We start from the raw sequence: 22,265 nt of genomic DNA, 5'->3' as shown, positions 1-22,265 counted from the left end.
ACCACCCACTACCACCTGGACGGTGGTGGTCAACGGTGGCTCACGATGGTAGTGGTTATGATTTTGGACCAAACCTATCAAAAGTATCCTAAATATCCTTTCAATCACACACATATGCACATAGCTGCCCAAGGTGGCAGCCACCACCTCACGGTGGTAGTGGGTTATCTTCCATTTTCGACCAAGCAATGCCCATACAACATCATACTCATAAAATATACTCACACACACTACATTATACACACACGGCCACCTCACACGGTGGCTGGTAGTGGCAGAAGGTCATGAACAGGCAGCAACCACCATGGTTGGCTGCCATGGTGGTCCTATATGATTTCCGGCCAACCCAAAAAGCACACACGGCACACAAACTTGCAGTACACACACACTCACACGAGCACGAGCACGACAAGCTTCTTCGTGGTGGCAAAAACCGAACCGAAAAAGCCACAACAAACCTCAACCGAGAAACCAAAACCGATAAAAAAACCGAGAGTGTAGATTTTATTTTAACAAAAATCGAAGCTATTGTTGTGTTGCTGTTTTTATTTGGAAACATGTCCATCAAAACCGAACCGCATCGCTATGTATAAACAATACATATTATTTATAAGACTAATAAGTATTAATATATATTTATATTATTTTTTGAATTTGACATACTTTAGGTTTAACCATCAAGGGATTTCAAAACTTTCAAAAGATGTCACCCAACTCCAGCGACGACGACGAACTTAGGTAGTCAAACTGACGACAATTAGCAGGGATGTTTGTGGCTTTTTGCATTACGTTTGTCATCATGGAATCACCAAGTAGGAATTTTCTATTTAAGCTCGCCGCCGTAAGAAACAAATACAAATAGCCGAATACAATTCTCAAGACCAAACAATCTTATTTAAACATTGTCGTATTTTTAAGTTATGCAAAATAACTTGGATTCTTATTATATATTTTTTATGAGCTTTTTTTTATTATTATTATTACTAGGTGTGAGACCCATGTATTACATGAGTTTATTAAAAAAAAATTAAATATAAAATTTTAACAATTTGAAAACTTTAAATTTATAAGAAAAATAAGAAATTTTTTGAATTATTAAAATTAATGAGACTTTAATGCATTAGATACATTACATATATAAACCATTTTCTAATAAATACCTTACATATATATTACCTTATATATTAAATGTGGATTTTAATTTAATAAAATAAAAAAACAATAAAATGACAAGTGGAAAATAGAAAAATTTAAAATTTCTAGAAAATGCCATGTGTCCAAATGAATGAGAAGAGGACATGTGGCAAAGTCATTTTCATTTATTAGGGTAGATTTTTTTTAATCTTTTGTAAGTTTGTCACTTTTGTGTTTGTGTCTTTATGTAACGACTACGTGTGTTGGCTCCACCTTGCAAGCCGGTAAGTGGAACTTGAATAATAAAATGAGTTTGAGATTTTAGATAGCAAATACGTAAGCAAACACAAAATCATGGTTTCTAAAAGTGAGTAAACAACACCACACAATCATACATCATCACATGATCATCACAGTTAAACATAAATCTGTACTAGTAAACAAAAAAAAAACCGCAATATATTTTTGATTCGGTTTAAAACCTACACCAAACCAACACCAACCAAAACCAAAACCAGATTCAAAAATCGCAAAACCGAGCCATTGAAAAACTGCACTCAACGGTTTCTAAAATGAAAAAACCGCACCTTGTTGTTTGCGGTTTGGTTTGGCCCTAAAGCCGCACCAAACCGCACTATGCTCACCCCTACCATTATCAGATCCAAGCATTCATCGTATCATTGTAGGAAGTTTGGTTTACATGACTGTCACTAGACCGGATATTGCTCTTACATTTCATGTTGTTAGCCAGTTTGTCACTGCTCTTACTACTGTTCATTGGGGAGTTGTTCTTTGTATTTTGAGATATCTACGTGGTATTCAGTTCCACACTCTTGTGTTTCCATCTACATCCTCTCTTGAAATGTGTGCCAATAGTGATGCAAATTGGGATAGTGATATGATCATAAGTCCACTACTGAGTACTGTGTTTTTCTTGGAGATTCATTGATATCATGGAAAAACAAGAAAACAAGATGTTGTCTCTCTATCTTCTACAGAATCTGAGTATCGAGCCATGGTTATCGCTACTTGTGAGATTGTTTGGTTGAGATGGATTCTTGTAGTTATGGGAGTTCACATCTCTCAGCCTACCCCTTTGTATTGTGACAACGAGAGTGTGATAATGATTGCCATGAATTTAGTGTTTCATGAGCGCACAAAGCACATTGAGATTGATTGTCATTTCACATGACATCATCTCCAGAAGGGCACTATCTATCTTCCTTATGTTTCTTCCACTTTGCAAATTGCTTATATTCTTACGAAGCCATTAACTGCTCCTTAATTTCATTTTTTGTCTGACAAACTCTCAATGCTTATTGTTGTTGCATTGTGAGTTTGAGGGAGGATGTTAGCCTGAGATTTATTTTGTATTGGGTCTTATGTTGCCCCATTAGCTAGAAAACCCTAATTAGCTAGTCTATATATGTTGTCTTTTCCTTTCTTGTGTATTGTACTTCTTATTTGATAATAATATAAAACCTTATCCGTTTTATGTCTTGATAGTCTACATTCATTGCCACATGGTGTGGAAAATAGGAAAACTACTCACTACTTAAGTATAAGACAAAGTCAAAGACAGAAAAACACTAAAGCATAACATAAGTGGTCACGTGGACGGGCTAACCATGTGCATAAGTGACTACATGAAAGCTGGTGTTGAATGTCAATAAAGGACCCATTGATCCATGAACTTATATGAAACAAACTCTTAAACATATGTAAAATTAGGAGTAGTTTAGGAGTAGATTAGATTTGTCATTTCAATATATATATATATATATATATATATATATATATATATATATATATATATATATATATATATATATATATATATATATATATATATATATGAAACAAGCTCTTGGTCCGGTAACTTGTGAGTTAATGTGGATTTTAAAATTGTTCTTTGATTTAGGTGTAAGAAAGTTTAATGAACAAGTAAACTTAATGGGATGATCATATATCATTAACGTTCATATTGCTTTTAAAGGAATCGTGTAATTTTACTTGTAGTTTTTAATATATAGTTCACATATTGACATGTTCGCTTTAATATGAATAATGATGTGTTCCATTTGATCATTATTTTCGACCTGAACACTAATTAAATTTGAGATTAAAGCTTTTATTTTTCAGCTCCAATCTTGATAATTAATTGAATAAATAAGCCTGAATTTGATAGCGTTTTGTGGAATTTAGATAGTAACTTTTTAATATCTTAACCGAAATGAAAGTACATTGCTATAATTGGTAGTTTTTTCAAACTAAAATGCCTTAATAAGAAGACATTCAAAAGTACATGGCTGTAACACAAAGATGCCAAACAAAACAATGAAAGCAGGTGGCATCATTGGCGTCACTTAAAATAGTGATATTTTTGTTGCTTGCAATTAGTGCATTTCCAATCTGTAAGCCATGCTATGAGTACGAAATGAGAGATGGAAATTAAACATGCCTTTAAGGCTATATGGAGGTGTAGCATGGGCTAAAGCATTGCCACATCATATTTTTATGGACACTTAAGCATAGTATGATGATATAGAGAGGTGATGTGTTTAGAAGGTAAACAACTTTTTTTTCTTAAATCAAATAAATGTTTATTTAACTATTTTAATAAAATAAACTTTAAAAGGGTACAAGTTTCTAAGTTGGAGTTAGAAGCATTTGAAGCTTAAATAGTCAAATGGTCAAATGGGGACCACCTGTGTTACTCTTCCGCTTCTCTTTCATCTCGTCAAGCAGTTAGCGAGCATAAAAGAAGCGATGGGCTTAGCGCCTGGGTAAGGAACGGTGTCGAGGACATAGCGAGGGAGTTGGCAAGCCACTCCCTGCAACCTAATACAAGACTCTATACAAAAGACACAAATGTTAGCTTTTGATAGAATAACGTTAAATATATGTTTTTGTTTTGTTTTTGTGATAATCACCGAATGTTTTAAGGAGCCCTGAGTCAGCAGTAGCAGATGTAGGCCTTGAGGAGTGGGGCACATGCCCCCAATGTCTAAAATATTTTACATATAAATATTTAAATTATTTCAAATGTTACTTGTAAAACCCTTTATGATTTTGAAAAAAAATCAAAAGTGCCCCCAACAAAAAAAATGCTAGAATTGCCACTATGAGTAAATACCATGGGTTAGGGTTAGTCTGAGTGTTCAAAACAACCTGTTTATTTGTTAACTTTACCCACATTAATATCACATGTTTCATTTCTTTACATTGAAAAAGTACCTAGTTATAGCGTTGCACTTTTAATTTTTGAGGCATCCGTGTTATGATCGTGTACTATAATTGGGTATTCGAAGGATTTGATTGAATGCTATGTGTTGCAGAACAAGATTTTTCTATTTTTCAATGTCAAACAACAAAATATTCGTCATGGATCTTTAAAAATTGTGATCTATATTTGTAATTCTTTAACTTGGTTTTGGCTTATAGAAATCAAGACAAATCCCAAAAGAACGATATGCATGGAAAGCTTGAACATTTTTTTTACTTGAGCACCTAATCATTTTAACATTCATAATTTTTTTAAATGAAACAACATTATACTAAGATAATGAACCTAAACAAACTATATATCAGTGAACAAGAAAGAAAATGTAACGCCCCATTTTCTGGTATGTAATTTAAATAAGTATTTTCATTTCTTAAGGGGTACTCGACGAGTCTGTAGCCCGACTCGTCGAGTAGAGACGGGATGATCACGCAAATTGGGTTGGCTACTCGACGAGTCCATATGTTGGGACTCGGCGAGTCCGCCTGGATGAAACCCTAATTTTAAGGGTTTGCACCCTATTTAAACACATTTATGCGCCCCAACCTCGCCTCCATCACCTTCAGAGCATTTCTTATCAAACCCTATCCTCCTTAAAGAGTGTGTGAGTGATTGTTGCCTTATGAAGGAACTTTTGGTGCATTTTGGAGCAAGTAGAAGAAGGAGAAGGTTGAAGAGTTCAAGGAAGAAGAAGTAGATCCGAAACACACTCCTTTGTGGTCATCTTTTTCTGGTAATAAAGTCTCCATCTTGATTATTGTCCTTATAGATCTAGTTTGTCCCCAAATGGTTGATATTAAGCTCAAAAACCCCAAATCCTTGGTGATAAAGCCTTATGACCGAGTTATACTTCAGATCTAGACCCTTAGTGCATTCTAGAAGTGTAAAGTTTTAGTTGTGGTCGTGATTGAGGTCCCTCTTGAGCTTGGAACCCCATTAAGATCTTAGATTTGGCATTTGAAGCCTTTAAAGCCATGCATGCACGTAAAGGTTGCAACTTTACGTGATAAGCATGCCCTAGAAGCTTGGATCTGTGATTTGGAACCGTTGCATGGCTCAAATCAGGTCTGTATGGAAAAAGGACTGAATGGACTCGGCGAGTCTCAAGGTTGACTCGACAAGTCATATGAAGATAGCCATGGACTCGACGAGTTGGATGAGAAACTCGGCGATTCCGATGAAGATTGCCTTAGACTCGACAGGCTGTTCATACAACTCGGCGAGTCAGATGAGTTTTCCCGATTAAAGTAGAGTTTGAGGGAAATAGCTTCATTCCTTCTTAGTTACGCGTGAAGTTAGAAACTTTACGTGTTCAGATGGTCCCAGGAGCTTAGATCTGCGAGTTAGATGCTCTGGATTATATTAGAATCGATTGTATGGAATCTGCACGTTAGGACTCAACGAGTTGTTCTTCGGACTCGACAAGTCGAGTCGCGAGTCGCCCGTGTTTCTTCGATTTGTGAGTTTAGGGTGAATCAGTGAGTGGGAAAGGGACTCGGTGAGTTAAAGTCATAGTTAGTAATGGAGGGACTCGGCGAGTTCGGTCAACTGGAAGTTGACTTTGACCAGGGGTAGAATAGTCATTTTACCCTGAGGGCATTTATAAGTACCTGATCTAGTGTTTTTGGGATTTGTAACCGGACAGTTCCGAGAGGTCAACCACTTTCGGAGTTAGCATCTCAGTAGCCAGCAGTACGAGGTGAGTTTCCTTCAAGTAGGAACGGGTCTACGGCCACAATGTCGGCCCGTTTAGTTAGCAGTAGTACCGGACTTTGGTCTGATGCAGTAGTTCAGTATGCTTGATGTCTTTGTGATTCAAGCATGTCTTTGTGCTATGTGTTCCGGACTTCGGTCCGATGCAGTATGCAGTATATGTGCTTATGCTAGTCGATATGTTTATGCTATGTTATGCTCAGTCAGTTTCCGGACTTCAGTTCGATGCAGGGGACACGGTCCCGGTCAGTTTCGGATTTCGGTCCGATGCAGTTAGTTCCGGACTTTGGTCGGATGCAGGGGACACGGTCCCAATTAGTTCCGGACTTCGGTCTGATGCAGAGGGCAAGGCCCTGGTTAGTTTCGGACTTCGGTCCGATGCAGTGGGCAAGGCCCAATAGTTGCTTATGTGTTGTTGTATGGTATGTGGTAGTTTTTTTTTTTTTTTTGGGGGGGGGGGTCACTAAGCTTCGTGCTTACAATTTTCTGTTTTGGTTTCAGGTACTTCCGCTAACAAAGGGAAGAGCTCGGGATGACGACATCGCACACACCACAGCTTCAGTTTTTATCCTGGGAGTTTCTTTCAGATGCTATGATATGTTGATACAATTCTTTTGTCATGACACATCTATTATAACTTTTTTGAGATTTGTGACGTACGGTTTCATTATATATTATGGATGATTGTTAGCTTTTAGTACTATTTAAACAAAAAAATTTGGGTCGTATTTTGGGTCGTTTTAGAAAAGAAGATGGACAATTAAACCAAGACCTCACCATTTTAAATGAAGTGTTTAAATCAAGTGGGACCCTAGGGGACATCTGAATTTTGGGACAAATCTATAATTTTGATGTTGTTATTTTTGTAAAATACATTTTTATGTGTTATCATTAAACAAAATGAGTCATCTATTATTTATGTACACAATGTAACATTTGGTTGCAATCTTGAAATCATTTTAATTATGAAAAAAATCAAAGAAAATCAATAAATCAAACTCTAATCATAAATTCTAAAATTTATCAAAAATTTAACGAAAGTATTTATATCCGAAGAAAAATAAAAATTTGCTTCTAATATAAATTCTAACAAAAGTTTTTATTTTTATAAACCCACTGAAAAATAAAGAACAAACCAAACCCTAACAAACCAAATAACGGTGTCGGTGGATCCCCCATGTTGCTCATCTCTCTTGCCGAAAATTATCGTTTTACTATCTTGAATCTTGATATCTCGATGAGTCATTGGCCATCGCTTCATCCTCCTCGAGTTGACTCATTAACTGACTACTGACTATTGGTTAAGGTTAATATCTCTTATCTCTTTTAATTTCCCAAACGTGCTTGATTGCTTTGGTTAAGGTTAGTATCTCTTATCTCTTTTAATTTCGCAACCGTGCTTGATTGCTTTCTCTGGGAAAACCTAAGTGTATTTAAAGGTAACTTTTGGATATTAATCCTTGGGAATTTTACAGCCCTTGTGTTTCATATTCTCTTATCTTAACATTGATAGGCAAATTCTTGTGAAAAAGAACCGAAGTTCTTTTGGAGTTGTTTAACCTATTTATATATTATTTGTGATATGTTTCAAGAGAGATTAAACGTTTTGGTTTGATTTCGATTGAGAACAAGTATCATGAGAATATTGATTATGAAATTACAATAGATGAATTCGCTACTAAAAATGCTAGAATGTCGATGTTTATAAAATAGTAATGTGCAGACTTTTATTTTTTATTTTTTATTTTTTGAAAAGTTGTTTGTAACGGTTTGAGTTTATTACTGATGAGTGAAAACATGATATTCATATATTTGTGAGCAATTTTAAGTTTTGAATTTAGAGGTAGCAAATTTACTTAATAATATTAATTCATAAGATTTTTTTTTTTATGTGGCATCACTTTGATTTTCGGGCCTGTTTAAATCTCAAATGTTAATGGTAAAAAGTTTGAGTTATCTAAATAGAACAAATTAAGTTGTCCAGCCGATGAAACCTCCCACAAATTTAAACAAAGCAAGTCTCCATCTGTTGTTAAGCGCCAGAATTCCCAAAATTCCCAAAAACCCAGTCGCACAACCGCTTGTAGCACCATAAACCCACATCTCCTCATCGTGGTCTTCATCTTCCTGAGCGTTTCCTGCATTTTCTAGTTGGACTTGATTACTGTTGCAGTTGATCAGCAGTGGCTTACCACAGAGCTCGTTATTGCCTGCATATATGGATGGATCATTGAATGTCTGGAGCTGACTTCCTGTTGGAATTCGCCCTGATAACTTGTTGTGTGACAAATTCAGATGACTAAGAAACGTCAATAATGACATACTCTGTGGGATCATCCCTGAAAGTTGGTTTCCAGAAAGATCAAGAGACATTAACGAATGCATATCACCTATTCTATCTGGAATGTGACCTGTGAGGTGGTTGTTGGACAGGTTAAGTCCCAGCAATCCCGCAAGAAGTACAAAGTTTCCGGGTATTTCCCCAACTAGTTTATTGCTGGAAAGGTCCATGTTGATGACGTATGTCATTGTTGTTGTATACTCGAGGGGAACTCCTTTCATTCCCTGGATCAAACTCTGCTCGAACTCTCTGTAAAAATAAATACTGTAACCACCTGATTTGATCATTCCACTAAAGTTCTGGAAGCAGCCAGGTATCTTTCCTGTTAAGTTATTATGTCCAAGATCCAGAATTTGGAGTGTTGTGCATTTACACAACTCTACAGGAATTTGACCCGAGAAATTGTTCTTATGTAGTCTGAGAATTGACAGAGACGTGATCTTTTCACCAATCCATTTCGGTATGCTTCCAGAGAACCGGTTTTCACCCAAATCCAACACATTTAAACTTGTGCAATTTGCTAGAGTTTCCGGAAGTTCACCATGGAAGCTATTATTGTTTAGATGTAGCCAATACAGAGAAGAACCAAGATTGCTTAGAGAGCTCGGAATGACACCAGATAGCCGGTTGGAACTTAATATTATGACCATCAGTTGCGAAAGGTTTCCCAAGCAATCTGGAATGGACCCGGAAAGTGTATTTCTCGAAAGATCGAGAATAAATAAATCCGTAGCGTTACACACCGAATCCGGAATCGATCCGTTGAAGAGGTTGTTCTTAAGAAGCAACACTCCTAATTGTTCACCTTCATAATTTGCGAACCTTAAATCGAACGGAGCAGGACTTGAGGACTCAGTTGTTTGGTTGAATGGAAGATTTGTCAATGGACCATGGAGAAAGTTGTGGGAGAGATCGAGTATGAGAAAGATCGGGAGCTCGTGAAGCCAATCCGGAAGAGGTCCGAAAATGCTAGTTTTGGAAAGGATGAGAATTCGAATACTCCTTTGAGATTGAATCCACGGTGGAAACTCTGATTCGATTTTGCAAGATCCGAGCATAAGGTTTCTTATTTGGAAAGGAGGCTTCCAATTGGGAGGAATCTTGAAGGTCAACCCGTGGTTTGAGGTTGCAGCGAAATGTTTTAACATCGATGTGTTTGTGAAATGGGCTTCTGTGACAACACCAGATAAAGAATTGTTTGATATATCCAGAAACACGAGTTTAGAAAGTTGTCCGAAGGTATCCGGAAGAGGTCCTTGTAATAAGTTTGAGGATAAATCAAGAGACCGTAGTTCTGAGAGGTTTCCAATCCATGATGGAATCGATAACATCGAATTGGAGTTAAGATACAAATTTTCTAGTCTCGATAACTGTCTCATGGAAAATGGAATCAAACCTGTTAAGTTGTTGGAGGAAAGATCCAACTCCTGCAAACTCTTTAAGTCTCCTAGAGATTTTGGGATCCTTCCTGTCAACTGGTTGTGATCAAGATACAAGCTTGTCAAGGCCGTAAGCCTTTCTAGTGATGTCGGGATTTCACCACTACACTTGTTCCTGCTTAGATATAGTTTTTCCAGAGCAAATTGGGAGCATTCGGTTGATGGCCCTATAAGTTCCCCTTCCATATAATTGTCTGAGAGATCCAACACTTTTACCCTGCAGAGTCTCCACATCCCAGTATCTTGTATACGTGGAAATCTATTGCCCCCAAGATAGAGTTCGAGAATGCCATTCATGACAGGAATTGAAGCATTGAGGAGGTTGTATGAAAGATCAAGGACCCGTAAAGAGGTCAAGTTTTGTAAAAACAGAGGGAACTCGCCTTCGAACAAATTTGCACTAAGATCAAGTGTTTGAATGGTGGAGAGCGTGATATTTGAATTGAGATGGGTGTGACTGAAATGGGAATTAGAGAGTTGGCATCCCGACAAGCGTAAAGATTGTAAAGAAAGAACCATATGCAGCAGTACCTTGTCTAAATTTGGAGCTTCATCAATGCTCAATCTGCTGAGATCAAGATGCTCGAGTGCCAAAAGACTCCAAAACCATGTGAAATCATCAATGACCAAGCCCCTTTCACTGAGACCAAGTTCGCGCAAATTCCACAGATTTCCGATCCAATGAGGAACGATGCCAGAAAAGCCCGTGTCAGAAAGATTCAGATATCTGAGTTGTGTCATGGATCCGATGAACTCAGGAATCGGGCTGCTACGAAATTTGATCCCACTCAAGTCCAAATAACTCAAATGAGTCAACTCAGCCAAAGACGAATCCAACTCGTTTCCCTCATCTTGCCACTGGTTGCTGCGAAAATCGATTCGGAGATCAACCCTGGTGATATGCCCGGTTGCATTGTCGCAGCCCACGTGTTCCCAGTGGCAACAATTGTTTCCATCCCATGATGATACTCGACCAGAATCCAAAGGGTCCAATGCAAGGCTGTGTTTGAATCGGAGAAGAGCTCGCCTTTCGTTTTCCAAGCAACTATTGGCTCCGGAAAAGAGGGTTGTGGTAGCACAAACGAAAAAGAGAGAAATCCCACCAACCCATAGCTTCCCCATGATTATGCTCATTCTGATTCTAATCTATTCAAGAAGACTCCATCGATGATAACCTCAAGAATTACATGGAATCCATGAAAGTCAAAATCTTCTTAGTTAGAAGCTTAGAATCATCTTAGGAAAACCCTCTTTAAGTGTGTCACTCACATAGGTCCAAAATTCCAAATAACATAACGACTACAACGTGATTGAAAAAGTGCTTCGTAATTTGAAATGCAAGTTTTTCTAAATTTTTTATTTTGATTATTTTACCAACCCCAAATATTTTAAGTTATCACCTTTCGTTTTATATTTTTATTATAGAGAGCACTTTTTGTAACTTTGTCTTATATTTTTGTTTTACATATGGATTATTTTTGTGATTTTATTTGATTATATTTGAATATTTTTATACGCTGTCAATTTCTGTATTTTTTTTTTCAAACATAAACAACACTAGATAATTTTACAAATATTATTTTATAATTTTGAAAAGATCATTTCTATAATTTTCTCCTAGGAAGTAATAACCATTAGACAATTTTAGTAGGTAAAAGTGAAAACCACACGTTTTTATTAGATAAAATTTCATACCAATAGGGCTATTTCTGTAGAAAAATTTAATATAAGGATTATTTTATATTTCTTATAAAGAAATTGAGAATATAAATTTAATATACCAATAAATATAAAGATAAATAGACTTATCTTAAAGGAAACATTTACCCTAGAGGCTCACATGCGTAGAAATAACATAGATATATCCATATACTAGGCGAATGCCCGCGCGTTGCGCAGAAACACCTATATAGTTGAAGTCTTTACAAATATATGATTTTTTAAATATAACAATAACGTTGTTATTAAATTTGATATAATAATTTGTATATACTAAATTGATATAATATATTGATTATTTTGAATTATTTGATAATATATACATTTATTATAACTTCATAATCTTAATCGTTTGAATGACTTCTACTCGTGAGTTACACATGAATAAAATTAAATATAATATATGATTTGATGTTATTTATAGTTGTTTTTATTGTTAATTAATTTTTTAAAACTTATTTGCTTAATGTTTTAATTTCTATCATTATAATTATTTAAAACATCAAACATTGTTTTTTATTTTTTATTTTAAAGCTAACAATATAATCATTTATATAGAGTTGTTTTTAACTATTGTTATTGTAAGTTATTTTAAGCTACTTATTTGGAAAATTTTAACGATTATAAAAATATATTTAAAAAATATTTTAATTAAATTGAAATTACAATTTAGTTTTTGCTTTTATGACTACAATTTATCACTTTTAACTATTTACAAAATATTCTTTAGTTTTTTTAAATGGAACTGAAATTTATATTTGAGTTGACATTGTAATGCGCAGAAACACCTATATAGTTGAAGTCTTTACAAATATATATATTTTAAAATATAACACTAACGTTGTTGTTAAATTTGATATAATAATTCGTATATTAATTTGATATAATATATTGATTATTTTGAATTATATGATAATATATAAATCTGTTATAACGTCATAATCTCAATCGTTTGAATGACTTCTACTCGCGAGTTACACATCAATAGAATTATGTAACATCCAAAATTTCAAAACAATTAAAATTTTTCAAAATCACCCATTTTATTAACATTGTTACAAAAAGGTTTTCAATACATTATTAAACAGAGTAATTTCCCAGGTTCATATCATAAAACACCAACGCGAGGAATGGTACGATCACGCCTTTGCCTTGCCACAGACTCTTGAGAACCTGAAACATAAACCACAACTGTAAGCCCGAAAGCTTAGTGAGATACCCCCATAATACCAACCACATATACGCCTTCCGGCCCATAACATATTGCCTTCCGGCCCATAAGCATAAAATGCATATATAACATAACAAATAATCGTATAGCAGTTCATAGACAACAATCGATCAACAGATCACATATCATAGCATTACTCTAACAAGATACCGGTCTAGCCGGTCACTATCATAACATTACCCTATGAACCAGTCAACATACTAAATGCATACATACGCCTTTCCAGGCCATGACCTTCCGGTCCACATAGCAACGCCTTCCGGCCCATAACATGCAATGACAACTACCCGGATTTCCATCCGATAAAAGGGTCGGCCTTGGTGCCATAAACCCTAGCGATATAGTGAGGATAACTCACCTCGAAACTGTCGACTGAACAGATAGCTCAAGCTGCTCCAATCACTGATACGATCTCCTCTCTAGACAGTCACCAATGCACTGAATAACACACTCTCTGTGTCCCCAAACCTTAGAACTCGAATCCCTTGCAGTTCCTTTAGCCAAGACTCTTCTCCTCCTTGCACCACAATTTCTTCAAGTCACCAATGGCCTTCAATCTTGCCCTAGATGCCCACAGCCACTTAGGGTTCCTCTCAATCGACTAAAAGACGAACAATGACGGCATATAATGCGTTATATACGACCCAAACCTGAACAGTTAGGGTTTTCGCTAAACAGCGTAGACTCGCCGAGTCCATATCGGACTCGTCGAGTCCAGTCGCGAACCCGCGACCAGGTCTGCGCTCCTACTCGGCGAGTCTAGGCTCCAACTCGCCGAGTCCCCTCTTAAATCACCCCCAAAAACATAATTATATCAATATTTGAAATTCCGGGCTGTTACAACTCTCCCCCACTAGAACTAGACTTCGCCCTCGAAGTCTCACTCTGAAAATAGCCCCGGATGCTGCTCCCACATATCATGTTCCAGATCACAGTTCATTTCCGATCCCCTCCGGTGCCGCCCCTGAACTAACCCAGAGGTATCTCCTTATTCCTCAGAACCTCGGTCTTCCGTTCTCTGATGACCACTGGCTTCTCGGCATAATTCAGGCTCGCATCCACCTGAATGTCTTCTAATGGAACCACTGCCGACTCATCGGCTATATACTTCCTCAACTGCGACACATGAAAAAAATTAGCGTGGATTTGTCTCAAATCCGTGGGCAACTCCGAACGATAGGCCACCCGGCCTACCCCCGCAATCACATGAAAAGGTCCAATATACTGGGCGGTCAATAACCTCTGTCTAATCTGCTGAATCTGCTCTGTCGACTGAAGCACGATCTCTGTACTGCACATCACTCTCTGTAACCGAAAATTACCCAAGATGCAACTCTGCTCTAAATCTCGACGATCACTCGACCCATAAGGGTTAGGAAACCATGAACCACCGGATCCCCGATCCAAAGCCCACTTTGTCCATTCCGAACCGACTGAGAGGTCCATTCTCACTCTCAGAGCAACCCTCACAAGTTCTCCTCTTGCCATCACATACACATACTGAACTAGTCCCAACACTCGCAGGTTGAAAGACCCGATACCCTGATGATATCCTCGAACATCTCCTAATATGAACCACTACATCCACCCTACACTCTGATCAGAATCACACTGAGAATTTAAGATTCTCTCTCTCTCTGCATCCCTTCTGAGCCTCAACAGACATCCCAAACCGGATGGGTTCCTACTTCGCTGCCGCGAACACGATGCTCAAAACCATACTCGAAATACTCTAACCATAACTCTGCTCTGCAGCTTTCACTTTCGTGAACTTGCACCCCCTTCGGAGTTACACACCTTCCTCTTTTCCTTTTCCAAGGAACCCTCTTGGCCATAATGCCACTCCAACCGGTGCTACGGTGCTTGCCCCAAGCGACACCACCCCTTTTGCGTAACCGCTATTCACATACTCTGGTTCTCATTGCAGGGGCTCTCAATCCCATGCACTCTCTCCACCCGTCAAAATCACTGCCTCAGCTAACAAGATCACTAACCCGGGGCCAGACCTTCCAATGCAATCACACTGCAACATACACGATCCGCAATCTCAAACTGATCCAGCAATACCAACAGAGTCTCCAGCATGACTGGACCGACTCTCCTAACACATACTAGCCACTCGAGGCTATATCTCTGTGGGTCCGTACACCCAAACTCTGCGAACCCTCAGGTTCTAACTCTGGGAACCTTCCGGTTCCAGCTCTAGAAACATGCACAACATAATCCCGTGGAATTAATGCAGTACAACCCATCACGTACCTCAAACATACAAATACTCTGATCGTATAACCCCAGTTACTTACTCAAACTTGATCCCGACCTGCCCCCAGGCCTCCACAATCAAATACCCTAGGTCTGTATCCCGCCCTGCATACCCGACACTCGCTCTTGTCGGCCTATACTTTGCGCTGACAAACACTGCTGAATCCCAACAACTAAGCACCCTCACATACTCATCGATCTCCCGGAGAATTCTCCAATTCTCCCCCACTAAAGCACTGACTAACTGCCACCGATCGTCATTAACGACCTTTCAGAACAACCTTGCACAAAGAGAACATTTACGCACTGACTGCTTCCCACAAGCATAAGCAACCCTCAGCAAAACACATCTCCTCCCTGATCAATCCGCTCAAAAGAATCCGGTCTTTCAATTATCCACTCCACGACTGCAGATGCTACCCGACATTCAACCCAGTGCCGCATTACCACTATCAAACCTCACGAACGATAACCAACGGAATTCTCAAACAATAACCCATAACCAAAACCCACAACCCACAAGGGATGAATACCGCATCGAAAACCGCACAAGGCTACCGGCACCAAAACACCAAACTATAACCATACCAAACCATCAGGGAAACAACTAATGCCAAAGCGAAAACCTGAAGCACCAATCCATAACCATTCCAAACCCGCGAAACAACGAATACCGCATCGAAATCCACACAAGATACCAGCACAACAATACGCCACAATCAACGCAAGACAATCAAGACATCAAGGAAGTATCATACCCGCAGCTGCCTCCGACACTGCTCCGTCTCCCTCTGCCGCAAGCCGATAAGCACGACCCTGAGCCCCTGGGGCTCCACTCCATCCTGTCTTCCTCCTGAACTCCTCAAGGTGGCCGGTGCTAGAGCCTACACCGGTCCTGCAGAAGGTTGTGGACAGTTGACCCTCAAATGTCCAGCCTGCCGACACTGATAACAAATCCTCAAATCCCGTGCACAGTGCCCCTCCTTTCTGCACTTGCGGCATGCACCACCGGACCAGCAAGCTCCGGTGTAACCCCTCCCACACTTCCCACAAGTGTGGCCGCTCCGATCCCCCATTCTAACATCTACGGTCCTGGACCGTTTCGGCGCCGACTGCGACTGCATCGGGGCCTGCCTCAGCTCACGCAACTGCAACTCAACCTCTAACTCACGCCACATGGCGGCCTCCTGCAACACCAACAAGGTCTCGCACCTCTGCGCAGACACGAACTGTCTGATATCCCCCTTGAGCACACTCAGACAGCGGGACATCTGAGCCTGCTCCGAAGCGAACTCAGGGCAAAACATCGCCCTCTCAATAAACATCCTGGTGATATCAGTCACCGACTCCAAATCCTGCTTCAGCTCAAGGAACTCCCGAGCCAATCTCTCCTTTTCATCCCGCGGAACATAACGAGTACTGAACGTCTCTCTGAATTGATCCCATGAAACCGCAGTCCTCTGCGCATCGGAAAATGACCTCGTAGTCAATCTCCACCAATCCTTCGCTCCTAGCCTCAACAGGTTCGGAGCACATCTCACCCTCTGATCAGCAGGGCATAAACTCGTGGAGAAATACCCGTCCACGTCTGATAACCATCTCATAGCAACAATCGGGTCCTGAACTCCATCGAATGTGGGAGGCTTCGTATAATAGAAGTCCCGATACTGGAAACCCCGACTAGCTCCTCCCCTTGCCGCTGCTACAGCCGCTGTAGCCACCGCGGCATCCGTCTCTGTGAGAGCCGCATATCGCTCATCGAAATACTCAATCATGGCGGTCTTGATCGACCCAAACAACTCCGGCAACTCAGCCCGGAACAATACAGCAACCCCATCACGCAGGATCTCACGAATCCTCGCATCCTGCTCACTCGTGCTCATCCGACCGATAACCTTCGACGGCACCGATCCACCCGGAACTCGCTCTCCAGCTCCCGATCCCGATCCGGATCCACTATCATCATGCTTCGAGATCTCCATACCGAAGACACCATACCAATCTCAGACACTTCCCACAATCCTATGATCCAACTCTCGCAACCCTACCCTAGAGACCATGGTTTCCATGATACGCGTATGGGTCCTGTGCTTTTAGTAGTACGGACCCATACTACCTTCCACACCTACCCATATTTGTATGAAGTACTACCACAATACCCTAGGGAACATGCATAACAACTATCAACCCTCACCACTAGAGGAACACTGAGAACATCCCATAGGGGACCCTAGGCTACAGGCATCACATATCAGGCAACATTATCATGAATTCCTGAAGATCCCTAGCCTAACTCTAGCATGCTGTTATATCAAGCTCAAATAAACAAATATCATGTATGGTATCTTGGGGTTACTTACTGGCTCTGGCTGATCGTACCTCCGCGTCCTCCTTTTACTTAATTTGAAAACCATTTTAATTTCTCATTTTAATTTCTCTTTTTAAAATCCTCCTCGATTTGAGACTGGAGTCACACGAATGTTTCCCCAATTCACTCAAACCAAGGCTCTGATACCAACTTGTAACATCCAAAATTTCAAAACAATTAAAAATTTTCAAAATCACCCATTTTATTAACATTGTTACAAAAAGGTTTTCAATACATTATTAAACAGAGTAATTTCCCAGGTTCATATCATAAAACACCAACGCGAGGAATGGTACGATCACGCCTTTGCCTTGCCACAGACTCTTGAGAACCTGAAACATAAACCATAACTGTAAGCCCGAAAGCTTAGTGAGATACCCCCAGAATACCAACCACATATACGCCTTCCGGCCCATAACATATTGCCTTCCGGCCCATAACATATTGCCTTCCGGCCCATAAGCATAAAATGCATATATAACATAACAAATAATCGTATAGCAGTTCATAGACAACAATCGATCAACAGATCACATATCATAGCATTACTCTAACAAGATACCGGTCTAGCCGGTCACTATCATAACATTACCCTATGAACCAGTCAACATACTAAATGCATAGATACGCCTTTCCAGGCCATGACCTTCCGGTCCACATAGCAACGCCTTCCGGCCCATAACATGCAATGACAACTACCCGGATTTCCATCCGATAAAAGGGTCGGCCTTGGTGCCATTAACCCTAGCGATATAGTGAGGATAACTCACCTCGAAACTGCCGACTGAACAGATAGCTCAAGCTGCTCCGATCACTGATACGATCTCCTCTCTGGACAGTCACCAATGCACTGAATAACACACTCTCTGTGTCCCCAAACCTTAGAACTCGAATCCCTTGCAGTTCCTTTAGCCAAGACTCTTCTCCTCCTTGCACCACAATTTCTTCAAGTCACCAATGGCCTTCAATCTTGCCCTAGATGCCCACAGCCGCTTAGGCTTCCTCTCAATCGACTAAAAGACGAACAATGACGGCATATATATGCGTTATATACGACCCAAACCTGAACAGTTAGGGTTTTCGCTAAACAGCGTAGACTCGCCGAGTCCATATCGGACTCGTCGAGTCCAGTCGCGAACCCGCGACCAGGTCTGCGCTCCTACTCGGCGAGTCTAGGCTCCAACTCGCCGAGTCCCCTCTTAAATCACCCCCAAAAACATAATTATATCAATATTTGAAATTCCGGGCTGTTACAAATTAAATATTATATATGGTTTAATATTATTTATAGTTCTTATTTTTAACTAATTTTTTAAAATTTATTTGGTTAATGTTTTAATTTCTATTATTATAATTATTTAAAACATCAAACATTATTTTTTGATTTTAAAGGTAACAATATAATCATTTATATAGAGTTATTTTTAACTATTGTTATTATAAGTTATTTTAAGCTACTTATTTGAAAATTTTTAACAATTATATAAATATATTTAGGAAATATTTTAGATAAACTAATATTACAATTTAGTTTTTGCATTTATCACTATATTTTATCACTTTTAACTATTTACAAAATATTATTTGGTTTTTTTAGTGGAACTGAAATTTATATTTAAATTGACACTGTAATGTTATATTTAAATTAACAATTTAAGTATTTTGTCCAATCTGTTCAAAAATTGTAGCTTTAAACTGATAATGGTTTAAATGCAACAACATTTTAAATCTAATAAATTAAGTATAATATGTTAAAATTTAAAGACATAACTTTATAAATAGAAGTAAAGATATTATTTTAAAATTGAAATTTAGTCTATTTATGATTACACTTTAGGTTTGATATTTATTTAACCTTATTAACCAACTTACAATCATTATTAGAAAGACACTACAATTTATCACTTTTAACTATTTATAAAATAATCTTTGGGTTGTTTAAGTTAAATAAAATTTATATTTAAGTTGAGTCTATAATGTTATATTTTAATTAATAATTTAAGTATTTAATACAAATTGTTCAAAAATTATACATTTAAAATGATAATGGTTTACATCCAACAATATATTAAAACTAATAAATTAAGTATAATATGTTAAAAGTTAAAAAGCATAATTTTATAAGTAGAATTAAAGATATTATTTTAATATTGCAATTTAGTTTATATATGAATACACTTTAGATTTGATATTTATTTAACCTAATTACCAACTTATGATTATTATTGTAAAGAAATTGAAAAGTCATGGGAGTTTCAAATGAATGTGGTGAAAGGAAAAAAGAATGGGGGCTTCAAATGCATGAGATTCAAGAAAAAATGCTACCTTTATAAGTATGTATGATATGTCTACCCATTTTAAGAAAAAAATAATAAATATTATATGGCGTACGTATTCTTTTATGTAACAAGCTTTTTATAAGAATGTAAGTTGTTTTTTTAAACATGTAATTATACTAAACTATTTCAATCGTCATCTTATTTTGTATCATCTTACGTTCATTGTTTTTTCTTTAATATCATTCTACTGTTATCATACTTGTTATCATACTGCATGATAAGTCTAAACAGAAGATAAAATTAAATAATTTATATCCGGATAATAGAAAAAACATTAATTTGTCTACAACATCGATTATTCAAAGTCCATCGACTACAAATGTTACTAACCTAATTTCTAAATATTTGAATAGTCATACATACACGATTTAGATTATGAAATGCATTTTTCATTATAGATTATGATTTAAAAACAACTATGCTTTTAAATTTCTTATTACCGATCAATCATTACCTTATGATTTATTTATAATTTTTTTTCTTTTTCACCCGTGGTGTCCACGGGTTATAACCTAGTATCCGTATATATGTCTACCCATTTTATATATGTAAATTTTAAATTATACCTCTTGTTTTTCTTATATCTTTATTATTTTAATATATGATATAATATATTAGAAAGATATGACAAAAAAAACACATATTATCTTTGACCATTAGTCATTATTATTGTAGTATTATTATACTACTATGCTCTTATACTAATTTAGGTGGTGTTTGTTTTAGAAAAATAAAATATGTTTGGTTTTTCTTTTTAATCTTTTTGGAATACAATATAAGATAAAAGTGTTTTTTACGTCTTTAGTTTTTATGGATTTTTTTTTTGTTTTTTAAAGTTTGGGATAATAACATAAAAACCTGAAGTTTGAAGAAATGTATGAAATTATTATTTTGTAGATTTTAGATTCACTAATGTTGGATACTTGCAAGTTTTTTATTTTACTCTTTTGCAGATTTACTTGGAAAATCGAATATTTCTACCAAATTTAAAGACTGTAATGGACCAGGAATCAAACTTAAGAGCTTTTATGAACTAGAAAAAAAGTAAAACAAACATTTCTGTCAAACGTAAGAACTTTAATAATCTAGAAATACACAAAAAAAGTAAAATCAAAAAAATGTGCAAGTATCCGGTATTAATGAACCTAAAATATCAATAAATAAATAAATTGTTCTAATATAAAGAAGCTCACATGCCAAAGACTCCCATTTTCTGTTCGCCAGTTTATCAATGGACTAATAATCAACTAGTTTATCGTTAAACCGTATGATTTTTTAGTTATATTTCAATCGGTTTTTTAAAATTTTTAATCGGTGGCGTCTGATCGTTTTTAACCGATTGAATTGGTTGGTGCAGTTTTTTTTATGGGATACGACCCCCACAAGTGTTGTTGATTTTTTTATTGGCTTCACTTAATTTGGAAACAATGTTATTTTTTGTTTTAGACTCACCGTTAATTTACGTGACAATTTTCTTCCAACAGGCTCACCTTGTTGTTTTTTACAAAATGGTGTTTTAAAATAGGGATAATGACTTAGAAGGGTAACATATTATTGGTTTTGTACACATTTAGTCCTTGAATTTTTTTTGTCCACATTTTACCCTTGAACTTGTTGTTTTGTTTAAATTAAATCATTATTACCGGTTGCTTCCAGTTAAGCCGGTCATTTTGTGTTTTACTGGTTTACGTGGCAATTACGTGGCACTTACCCTCTTCCACCCTTATTTATCAAGAAACCTCATTTACGAACGAAGATCAATTAGGGTTATATTGTCTTTATTCTCATAATTTGTTCTTGATCGGTTCCACGTTACTCACACTTCTCTTCTCTCAAAACACCATTCTGATTCAATGGAGGGAAATCAATCTTTTCCAAAAGTCGATGTACACTATAATGGTACTTTTGTGCCTAATCCGTTAGTGTATTTTGCTCCACAAGTACTACGTCTTAATGAAGATGCAAACATGTTTGGTTTCTCCGATTTCATCAAATATGTTGAGAAGCTTATCGATTTTCAGTGCAAGCATGTGTATTACTGTATACCTGAAGCGAGATTGAGTGGGGGGCTCCAAACACTACAAAATGAATGTGACTACTCTGAGTTTCTTGAGGTTGCAAATGCTAACAGACATGTGGATGTGTATATTGACCATGATAATGAACCTCTATTTGAGTGGATTCAGAAAGAAGAACCAGACGATGAAGACCTTGTGTATTCAGAAGAAGATGTCGACTTTGTTTTGGCAGATGATGAGAATTGTGAACATGAAGAGGATGAATCTGTTACATCAAGCAAAAGAATCTTCAAAAAAACCTATAATGATAAGTTTTTGAACAAGTTATGTCCAGTAGTTGTTGAAGATGAAAATGAAAAAAGGCAATAAACTTCCAACTGTCTACCCTAGGCATGATGCTACTCAGGAATGGAGGAAG

General features: G+C 37.4%; 1 protein-coding gene across 1 annotated transcript; it reads right to left on the bottom strand.

Moving 5' to 3' along the window:
- Nucleotides 1-8,101: 8,101 nt before the first annotated feature.
- On the bottom strand, nt 8,102-11,032 carry LOC111896288 (receptor-like protein EIX1). The gene has a single exon (XM_023892291.1). It carries the CDS (start codon nt 11,030-11,032, stop codon nt 8,102-8,104), a length of 2,931 nt encoding a protein of 976 aa, XP_023748059.1.
- Between the last annotated feature and the right edge of the window lie 11,233 nt (nt 11,033-22,265).

This window comes from Lactuca sativa, chromosome 2 (genome assembly GCF_002870075.4).
Source record: "Lactuca sativa cultivar Salinas chromosome 2, Lsat_Salinas_v11, whole genome shotgun sequence".
NCBI classification, from domain to species: domain Eukaryota; kingdom Viridiplantae; phylum Streptophyta; class Magnoliopsida; order Asterales; family Asteraceae; genus Lactuca; species Lactuca sativa.
The sequence above is the reverse complement of the archived record's forward strand: the minus strand, read 5'-3'. Positions and strand labels throughout refer to the sequence as shown.